Below are 10,561 nucleotides of genomic sequence, written 5' to 3'. Positions count from 1 at the left end.
GGAAAGAGACAAGTTTTTATTTAAGTTTATTTATTTATTTATTCCATGAGTGAGAGAGAGAAATACAGCACCCCCAACAGGGTCCTGCTACCGTGACCCACCTTCAGCCTCCACCAGGCTGGATTATCTGGTGCACTGAGGGAGGCCTGTGCACACAAACCAGCAACCCTCCCGGGTGGGTCTTCTTGTAGTGTGACATTCTACTGCTTTGTCACCACCTAGCCCTCAGAAATAGGTATTTTGACAAGGTCTCACAGTGTCACAGACTGCCTGCCCCAGCCTAGGGTCACAGGTGTGTGCATCCATGCCCAATGTGTTCAGGTTGTCTTGGGAACCAAATCCAGGTCTCCCGTGCAGGCCCTGAGCAGTGGTGCTACCTGTGCGCCACCACAGCTGGGCCCAGATCTTCTCTTGGTTCTGCTGCTGTAGACATGACCCCCTGGCCGGAACTGGTCATTGTTTGGGGCTTGCTGGGGCGTCATGTGATTGCTTCATATCCTCCTCTTCAGATGTCCCCGCCCAGCTTTCCTTCAGGGTCCCCAGTCCTGCGGCTCAGCCCCTGCCTGCACAGGAGCCTGGAAGGTCTCAACCAAGAGCTGGAGGAGGTGTTTGTGAAGGAGCAGGGGGAAGAGGAGCTGCTGAGGGTGAGTGCTAGCCAGGCCTCGCCTGCACCGACAGCGTTTGCTGAGCTGAGGTGGGGGGGAAGCAGAAGTCTCCCTTTCTGGGACCCAGACTGTGGCTGCAAACGGCCATGCACAAACACCTACCTGCAAGGGGAGTCCATTCATCTCAAATAGACTTCACCACAGGGACAGCAGAGATGGGGGGTGTGTGTCTGGGGGAGACTTTGTGGTGCTGGGTGGAAAGGAAGGAGTGAGGATTGGCAGAGAGGAAGTCCCCGGCTGTACGCTGGGCACTACCTTAACCCAGCTGCCAGCTCACCCTTCCTGTGCGTGCGGCACCAGCAACAGCACCACCCACCTGTGCCTCAGCTCATGCCACCCACCCTTCCATCCCTACCTGTGACATGCACTCATCCTTCATGTCCGTTGTCCCTGCGCAGCCTCCTCCCCCGCCCCATTCCCAAGCAGAATGGCGTGTTACCCCTTGTGCAGTCTCAGGTACATTTCTACACTGACACAGTACACCTGGGACATGCCAGTCAGGTGGCATGAACGTCATTCTGATGGGTACTCTCTCGGTTTATGACCTGCCTGTGACTGACGTTTTGATACACACCCAAACACATGCACACACTTTGAGCTGTGGGTACGAGCATCACTGAATGTTTTGGGAAGGGAGGGAAGAGGCATTCAACCCATGACAGTCACCTGCACACTTGTCCTGCAGTGGCTTGCATTACCATGCTGTGCCTCTCTGCATCTGCCATTCAGCTCTGTCCCCAGAGCCTAGCACTCAGAAAGTCCCTGCCCTTGCGAGTCTGATAGCCTAGTGGGGCGACACTTTGATCACACCGCACAAATGAATCTGTAATTACAGACAGGACTGTAGGTGCTATGAGGGAGAAGAGCAGAGTGCTATGGGGAAACAGGAGGAGGTGTGGGGAAACCACAAATGGCTGGAGGAAGGGGCTCTGTCAGGGTCACTGCAGTGCTGCAGGCCCAAGAAGACCCAGGACTGAGGCTCTGCCCCTCTTCCTCACCAGATCCTTGACATCCCCGATGGGCACCGCGCCCCAGCTCCCCCCCAGAGTGGCAGCTGTGAGCATCCCCTCCTCCTCCTGGAGCCCGGCAAGCTTGCCAGCTCTCCCTCTGTGCCCCTGGCTGCCCCTCAGCCTTCTGGCCAGGCCAGCCGTGAGGAGCACCGGGGCGGCGTGGAGGAGCTGGCATCCATCCCCCAGGACAAAGGTAAGCCAGCCGCCGTGGCCCAGGCAGCAGGGCGAATGCTGGACTGTGGGCGGGTCTACCACCTCTTCCTTCTTTAGTCAATTTCAGGTCTAGCCTTTTCACATACTTAACCAGAATATCTTTCTAAGTCATCTTTATTTCTGCACATCACATCTATACTAAGTGTTCCCGCGCATTGCATTCTGATTTAGTTCATAGAGGCTCTGCCCCTGTGCTTTATTCTGCCCTCACTGGAGTCCAAAGAAGCGTTCCTTCCCGTCCCCGGTTTCTGGCTGAGGGACAGCAGGTAGTAGTAGAAAGGAGTGCGTGTCTGGTCAGGGGCCCACTCCACTCATCAATACGAGCGGTAGGTCTGAAGGTAGTTGCAAATGAACTAAACTGAGAGAGTGCGGGCTCTTGCCCAGGGTGTGACCCAGATGGAAACCCAAACGTTCTAAGTCCATGTCTCTGCCTTCTCTTGGGCCCTGGCTGCTTCCCTGAGAGGACGAGGTATGAGTGCAGTCTCCCTGGGAGCCCGATGTCACAGAGCACTATTGCCCACATCACCTGATCTGCTTCTCCCAGCAACCCTGGGGTGGGCTGGTCAAGGGCGTGACCTAACAATACACGTGGGTACACAGAGCAGAGAGTAAGGAGGAATAAATGTGAGATACATAGATAAAGTCAGTGTTTGCCACCAGGCAGAGCTCGTTGTGGAAAGTGAGAGGAATTTTATCCCACAAGTGGGGTTGAGTAAAGATCGCAATCTGGTTCAGTGAGTTAGAACCGGAGCTCTTCCTGGAAGAAGGGATAGATTTTCGAGACTGAAAGGAAGAAGCTGTGGTATGTGTCATCAGGCAGGGTGCTACAGCCTTGGAAGAAGGCAGAGAGAAGCCATTAGGATTCCTTTAGGTCTGAGACTCGGGGTTCGAGGCCAGCCTACCTTCTGGGAGCTGATATGAGACCTAATTTTTCCATTGAGTCAACTGTATTGTTTTTGTTCAGTTATTTGCTATGAATTTTTGAAGGCCACTTCAAAGGTTTGTATAAACAAATGGATTGGCCTAAACACTGTCACCTACCTTCCCTTGTGACTCCCAGCCTCGTCCCTCTCCACACAATGCCTGAGCCCAGGAGAGTGCAGGCCTTTCCTTCAGCTCACAGGACTCGGCCTTGCTCTGTCCACAGCCTCCTCTCCAGGCAGCCCATCGCCAGTTCTTGCCTTTGCCGCCTCCCCTCGGCCCAATCACAGCTACGTCTTCAAACGGGAGCCCCCAGAAGGCTGCGAGAGAGTGCGTGTGTTTGAAGAGGCCACGTGAGTACAGCAAGTGGACAGGGTGGGAGAGGGTGGGGCGGGGAGGAGGGGAAGCCCTGTGTGAGCCCACCTGATGGGCCCACCGTCAGTCTCGGACTCTCTCTCATCATAGAGGTGTTGTCAGCCTGAGATTACCCCTACTGCCGTTTTTCTGTGATCAAACTTGTTGACATTACCTACTCTGAGCACTTAAATCTTTGCTTATCATTATCTCCATAGAAACCTGCTCTCTGCCCACATGCCAGTCACCAGCGCGGCAGGAGCTGGGAGGGGAAGCTGTCTGAAACCTAAGCCCTTTGTTTCTTCTATTTTTTTCCATCCCCAGGGAAGGTGTGAGAATTTGCTAGACCATCATCAGAGAGATGATGAAAGAGGGAAACAGAGAACGTATTAGTTCTCTTCGGTCACGTAGAAGTGTCGCATCCCCGCTGGAGTAGAAGGGAGAGTTTCAACAGCTCTTCACTGCTCTGAACCAAGCCTGTGGCTGTGCTGGTTCAAGTGTCATAAGCTCCCTGACAGAAATGTCCAGTCCTTGCAAGTAAGGAATATTCCCAAACCACAGTGGGAATTCAGAAGCCATCCCGCTGATCGCTTTACAACTGCCTCCCATTAGCAGAGACACTTGAGAGCTAGCCTCTCCCAAAGGCCCTGCTGTCCCCCGCTCTGCAGCACCGTCGGCTCGCTTCCTTACCCTGCCAGCCCAACATCCATCGGGCGGATTCACACCGGAAGCTGTAGTTTCAATGGCAGTCAGGAAGTTTAGTCACGGCGCGTGAGTGAAGATTTCGCTGCCACTGGGTGTCAGGCATGGAGGGTGCCGTTTGTATCTCTGTAAGAGGGAGAACAACGTAGGGTTGCTTAAGGAGCATACAGTACAGGGGCCTCCAGAAGGTTCATGGGAATGTGGATCATGAAACACTATGCCTGTCTTGCAGAATGTTTTGCACTAAAATAAACTCGTACTTTGATTTCCTTTTTCCATGAACTTTTTGAAGTCCCCTCTCCTACAGCTCAGAGTAGGAGTTACGTAGAAAACCACTGCCACCAAGGGTTTCATTACTATCCTTGTTACCATTGGTCTGATTTCCTTCAAGGCCCCTGGGTCTTCTGAGGAGTCAGGGAGGAAAGAGGCCAGATTACCCATGTTTTTGTTTTTGTTTTTTTGAGAAATTTTTGCTATAGGGCACATGTGCCCGCCAGAAAGACAGAGAGACAGAAAGCGAAAAATCACCTCCCAGGGGGATGGCCACGCCACAATCCCTTCTCCTCCATTCTCCTCTTGGGATCTTGGGCACACATGCACATGTGCCAGGAGTGAGTTCAAGCCACCGGTTCCAGGACTCGAACCGTGGTCAGCCACATGGGAGTCCAGCAACATAGCCATTACACCAACTGCTGGTCCCCAGATCTTCTATCTTATGCAGACTGGCACTGATACCTTCCCACAAACCACGTTACAGTCGAATAACTGCTCCTGGAAATGCTGGTAGAAATTAAGCTGTGGCTGGTCTTGGTTCTTTCACGGAGTCGCGTCACTAGGGGAGAGGAGCCAAGCTGTCGAGGGTCATGCTGGTTGCTCTCCTGTCCTTTGAGAGCTGCTTGGTCTCCTGCTGATCACCCTTCTCAGGCAAACATGCATCTGTCCTGCACATTCTCTCCCCCCCCCCACTCCCTGCCTTCTCTGTCAGGGACAAACTCCTGGACACACGGCTTGCTGGAGCGCCTCAGGGACAGACCCTGGACACACGGTGTGCTGGGGCCCCAGGGCTCCTCACACACCCTGCGTGTGGCCTCCCCAACTCCACCGCTTCTGTCTGTGCCTCACGTCTGCCACGCCTCACACCTGCTCCTGCCGGGCCTCGGGGTCAGAACTGTAGAACTGAAGTGGGAGTACACTGGGGACATCTTTCTGTGTATATATTATGTACTTCAATAAAAAGCAGGAAAGAAAAAGGGAGTCAGTTGGAACCATTAGTGACAGCCCGGAACCCCCATAAGCAGTCACTTCTCAGGCTTGTTCTGCCCTCTTCACTTGCCCAGTTCGTCTTCTTTTTCCATCTTTTTTTTTTTTTTTTGGAGAAGTTTTTGCTATAGGGCACATGCGCTCGTCAGAGACAGAGAGACAGAAAATGAGAAGTCACTCCCCGGGGGGAATGGCCACGCCACAATCCCTTCTCCTCCGTTCTCCTCTTGGGATCTTGGGCACGCACGCACATGCGCCCCGCGTGAGTTTAAGCCACCGGGTCTGGGACACGAACCATGGTCGACTACGTGGGAGTCCAGCGACATAGCCATTACGCTAACTGCTGGTCCCTCTTTTTCCATCTTAAAGATAGATTCCTTACTCAGACACTCCCGACTAACTGCCTTTTATCCTTACGTTTTCCCTAACTGTGCAGATCACAGGGATGAATTCCGCCACATTCAGGTGAGACAGACACAGCCAAGACCACGTGGTGAGCTAGTGCCTGACTCTCCGGAAGGTCTCACTGTTATCACGGCCCATGCATCCCAGCGAAAGTTTTGAGCAGCGTGTCTTTCCCACGCGCTCAAGAATTAGGCTCTTTAGGCCAGTACATCTTTTTTTTAGGATTATTTAATTTAATTTGCTGATTCATTTATTTTAATTCTACCATAGAAAGACACAGAGGGAGAAAAAGAGAAAGAAAGAGGGAAAGTGAAAAAGCAAGCCAATAGGCCCAAGACTTGAACCACGGTCAGCCATGTGGGAGTGTCCAGCGCCTTAACCACCATGCCACCTGCTGATCCCCTAGGCAGTACATTTAAACGGGACATTTTTGTCCACAGGGAGACATTTGACCATGTCAGGAGACATTTAGTCATCGCAGGCAGGAGGTGTGGGCAGGGGATGGTACTAGTAGTATCTAGTGCGTAGAGGCCAGCGATGTCTTAACCATCCTGGGATGCGCAGGACGGCCCCATCAGCACCCCACGACTAGGAATGGCCCAGCCCCAAGCGCCAGTGGTGCTAAGGCTGGAAACCGTGCTGTAGGCGATGGGGGGTGTCTTACAGAGTCCCGGAGCTCTGCTTTCAGGCAAGTAGTCTGCCCCGCACTGGACACTGACAAAAGCTGTCAAATCGACAGTCCTGGCTTCCTCCTCTAGATTCGCGCTGGGAGGTTCTGCTTGCTGTCTAGCTTCAGTCTCTCCTGTTTCTAGCTGAACGTATTTCCTGTTGGTTAGTGCTCACTCGCTTGCGCGTGCTCTTTCTATATACATATATGTGTGTGTATGTATATTTAGGTTTTTGTCATAGGATGGATGTGCTCGCCAGAGAGAGAGAGAGAAAGCGAAAAATCATTCCCCCCGGGGGAATGGCCACACTACAATCCTTTCTCCATTCTCCTCTCAGGCTTCTGGGTACGCATACACATGCACCTGGTGTGGGTGGCTAAGGGGCTTGAAGACTGTAGCCTTTCGTTTTTTGGCCCATTTATCACCCCGTTTGAACAGAGACCAGCTCCCCTGCTGTTCTGATGATGTGATAGCTCTGAGCCTCTCTCATCAGCTGCTTCTGTGTGTACGTGTCTGTCTGTCTGTCTGTCTCTCCACTCTCCAGATCCCCTGGGCCCGACCTGGCCTTCCTGACTTCCTGTCCTGACAAGAACAAAGTTCATTTCAACCCGACCGGCTCGGCCTTCTGCCCTGTCAGCTTGATGAAGCCACTGTTCCCCAGCATGGGCTTCATCTTCCGCAACTGCCCCTCCAGCCCGGGCTCTCCTCTTCCCCCTGCCAGCCCCAGGCCACCACCTCGAAAGGATCCAGAGGCCTCCAAGGCCTCCCCACTACCGTTCGAGCCATGGCAGCGCACCCCACCATCAGAGGAGCCAGTGCTTTTCCAGAGCTCCCTGGTGGTCTGAGGGTGCCACCCTCCCACCCCCAGTCCCCACGTTACCACGGAGACCAGTGCCTTGGTGGCAGGCCCTCCCCTGCTCCCCGGAGATGGGGATGGAGGACCCTTCCCTCTCGGCCTTCGAGCACTTTCATTTATTGTGTCAAAGCCCCGGATCCTCTTTCTGATGGACACCGGCCCCTCCCAGCGGGAGGGGACCTGCCTTCTCCACTAGCAGCTGGGCAGCTCACAGCTCTCACCTGTGAAGCCGCCACCTCCCTCACGTGGTGGAGACTCGCCTAGAAGGTCTTGAGTCTCCCACCCCTGAAGGAGTCCAAGTGACTGTATAGGAAGCCCCTATCCTTGTCATGGAGCAAGCTGGCCCTGAGCAAAGGAGGGGACACCACAGATGTCCTTCCCTCTCCTCCTCCACAGACTGGAAGAGGAGACCAGAAGATAGACGCCCCCATCCTCTCATCCCCATTCCTAAGCCTCCCTCTCACTGGGGGAGCTGACCAAAGCAGCCCTAAAGGGCCAAAACACTTGACCAGCTGCTGGCAGAGGGGGAACCAGGCGTTTTTCCCAGTGGCATTTTCATCTCGCTTTCACCCTGACTACAGATTGTCTTAAGCAGCAGCCCAGCCTGCCCAGCCCCAGGTGGGCAGTGGGGGAGAGGGAGAGCTGGCGTTCCTCCAGGTGGCAAGGGGCGACTCTGCACCCTCCACCTGCCCCAAGGCTGGGCTGGATTTGAAAAATGCCTATTTTTTCTTGTATCGATGTAGAAACTCTATTTTCTCCCAAAGACACTATTTTTGCAGCTGTTTGAAGTTTGTATATTTTCCGTACTGCAGAGCTTACACAAAATTGAAGAAGAATGTTGATGTTCAAGTTTTCTTATCTTGTGTTTAGAGGTTGTTTTTGACACTATTTTTGCAGCTGTTTGAAGTTTGTATATTTTCCGTACTGCAGAGCTTACACAAAATTGAAGAATGTTAATGTTCAAGTTTTCTTATCTTGTGTTTAGAGGTTGTTTTTTTGCAGATCTTGGTGTTAATAGACCAAATAAATAAATATGTGTTCCCAGCAGCTTGGGGCTCTGTTAAATATTTGGGGACGGGGGGGTGGGGTGGAAACCGAGGTTATTGTACTCCACCCTCCTCTTCAAGAGAAAGCCTTTAGCTGGCACAGCATCCTGTGGCTCCGGGGTTCCGTGGATGGACGCAGAGTTCCCATCCTCTGGCCAGCACGCTCGGACTCCTTACATGGACATGTAAACAGCAGGCCCGTGAAAAAGCTGTCTAGAATGAAGACTGCGCTGTGTCCTGGAGTGAGCTGAGGGAGTCACTGGGGAAGTCACCCATTCTTGCTTGAGTGTGAAAAAGCTCCCCAGAGAGTAGATTTCAGAGAGAAAATGAGGTTGACCAAGGGAGACAGCGATACAGTGGGTACTTTTTGCACCAGGAGGGGGAACAAGATCAGGGAATAGCCCGGAAGACTCTCAGCACAGCTATAGGGAAGCTTGGGCTCCTTTAAATACCACGGCACTGTGCAGCCTTGGAAGGTTCCGAGAAACTGGTTTTGTCCTTTCACAGCCTCTCAGCTTTATAAACTGCAGCAGCAAGGGCTCTTAGGCATTTGAGAAAATGGGAATAACCATCCTAACATTCTGATTGTGCTCTGGGATGTACAAAGCACTTTCACAAAACACTGCCCCTATTATATGGGTCAAAAGTGGACTGTTCCAAAGGCAGTCATATTAAGTACAATTGTATCAGTCTCATAAGACCGCAGGACAAACGCCTAACAAGGCTATCCCCACTACACTATCAAGTATTGTGTTCAATGTTTTACATGTCGGTGAAATATGACAGCCACCCAGGAGAGAAATGCAGTGAAGTCCCATTATACGAATGAGGGAAGGACAAAAATACTGCATAACTTTGCCCAAAAGACACAGATACAAAGCAGGGGAGCGGGATTGGAAACCTGATCATTTGAATCCAGTGCCCATGTTTCTAGCCACAGCGCCCTTCTGCTTATTACATTCCCATTCATTTCGCATGTGAAAACTGAGTCAAGTTCATTGTTTGAGGTCTCAGCTGGTCCAGAGGCAGGGCCTAACTGGAACCCAGGTCTCTCACCCCGCTGCTGTTGGGTGCCCTGGACTCGCAGGTTGATTGAGTAGAGAGCAGATGTGTGGGGAATCCCACCACCCACTAACAGACCGGGCTGGGGACAGACTGGATCTCTCTCTCACCCCTCCCCCTGCAAGCTGTCCAGGGTGCCCCCAGGGCTCAGTGAGTCAGGCCCCTGTGATGGGTGTGGTGCTGCCCAGTGCTTCCTTCCTTTGCCTGAGGCCGTGCCAAAGCAGCGGGCGGCTGCAAGAGTCTACCCAGACAGCAACCCGGAGACCAACAGGCTGCCTGAGATTTGAGCTGGTTATTGAATGGGGGTCCCAGGCGACACCCAGGATCAGCCTTGCCCTAGCGGGTGGGTGCCCACAGGTGAAGATCTGACCCTTGGATGAGGGAGAGGGCGGGCGAGGAGCTCACTAATGAGAATCCGGATGCTGCTGAAAGCTTTCTCCTCTGGTAGGTGAGTCGTTAAGACCTCAAAGAAAGTTCAATAAGCTGGCATTTCCACCTCTGGCATGTGAGGACATAAGATCAGAGTTGAGAAAGAGTAATGACTAATATTACCTTAAACTTGCACTGCACACTTTACACTTTATAAAACACTTTCACAAAACTCACCTCATTTGAGTCTCAAAACACCAAGAAGTGGCAAGACGGTACTTTAAATTATCCTTCTACAGACGGGGAAAACTGTGGCTCAGCATTTAGGTGACAAGCGTTACGTTACGCTTTACAGAGCTGGGACAAGAGCCCTGACCTGGCAGAGGCTAACCGCGCCGCTCTCGCCCCTGGAAGCCTAGCGAAGTGCCGACAGAGATGGACTGCTCTCCAAAGCCAGGCCTTGAACCTCTTCTGGTCAAGAGCAGGTAGAGTCGCTGACGCTGGGCAGCAGCTAGAGGGCGCTGAGGCTCCCGTGTGAGTTCCCGGCGTTAGGACCCCGCAGAAGTCCTAAGTCCTGGTGGCGGACTGGGGAAGAAAAACAATTCGCTTGCCCTGGCAGTCGCTCCTCCTCCTTCCCCGCCCACCTGTCTGGTTTTGCACAATGCAGCCAATTGGTGACCTCCACATCTGTAGACGTCATCGCGCTGCGCCTGGATTCCTCCTAGGCCACCCCGCTGAACCCCGGGTGGCAGGTGTCCTCACAGTTGCCTGATCAGAAAAATCTCAAAGGAGAGGAAGTAACCCCGAGGCATCTGGCTCCTGTAGTCGCCAGAGATGGAGCCAAGATACCAGGGCGGATCCTCTTTTCTAGGAAGTGGCTGCTGGGCTCTGAGGAGTTTCGCCTTCGGTAGCCCTGAGCTGGCAGTGCTAGCGGGGACTACTGGGTCCTGCGGAGAGGCAGTCGCATGCAGCTCCTATGAGGCCTCTGCCGCCGGTCGGCGATGTCCGGCTGGAGCTGGCTCCTCCGCCG

The 10,561-nt window shown here is 53.1% G+C and overlaps 1 protein-coding gene across 1 annotated transcript in view; it reads left to right on the top strand.

Moving 5' to 3' along the window:
- The window catches only part of FAM117A (family with sequence similarity 117 member A), a 31,488-nt gene extending 23,385 nt beyond the window's left edge, over nt 1-8,103 (top strand). The window contains exons 5-9 of the mRNA XM_027767346.1: nt 510-644; nt 1,667-1,868; nt 3,036-3,162; nt 6,743-7,926; nt 8,042-8,103. Of these exons, the coding sequence (XP_027623147.1) occupies nt 510-644; nt 1,667-1,868; nt 3,036-3,162; nt 6,743-7,043 (765 nt within the window). The 3' untranslated portion in view covers nt 7,044-7,926; nt 8,042-8,103. The remainder of the gene's footprint in view (nt 1-509; nt 645-1,666; nt 1,869-3,035; nt 3,163-6,742; nt 7,927-8,041) is intronic.
- The last annotated feature ends 2,458 nt before the right edge of the window (nt 8,104-10,561 follow it).

The sequence above is a fragment of the Tupaia chinensis genome, unplaced genomic scaffold, assembly GCF_000334495.1.
Source record: "Tupaia chinensis unplaced genomic scaffold, TupChi_1.0 Scaffold144171_2, whole genome shotgun sequence".
In the NCBI taxonomy this organism is placed as follows: domain Eukaryota; kingdom Metazoa; phylum Chordata; class Mammalia; order Scandentia; family Tupaiidae; genus Tupaia; species Tupaia belangeri.
Note: the sequence above shows the minus strand (reverse complement) of the source record. Positions and strands in the feature narration are given on the sequence as shown.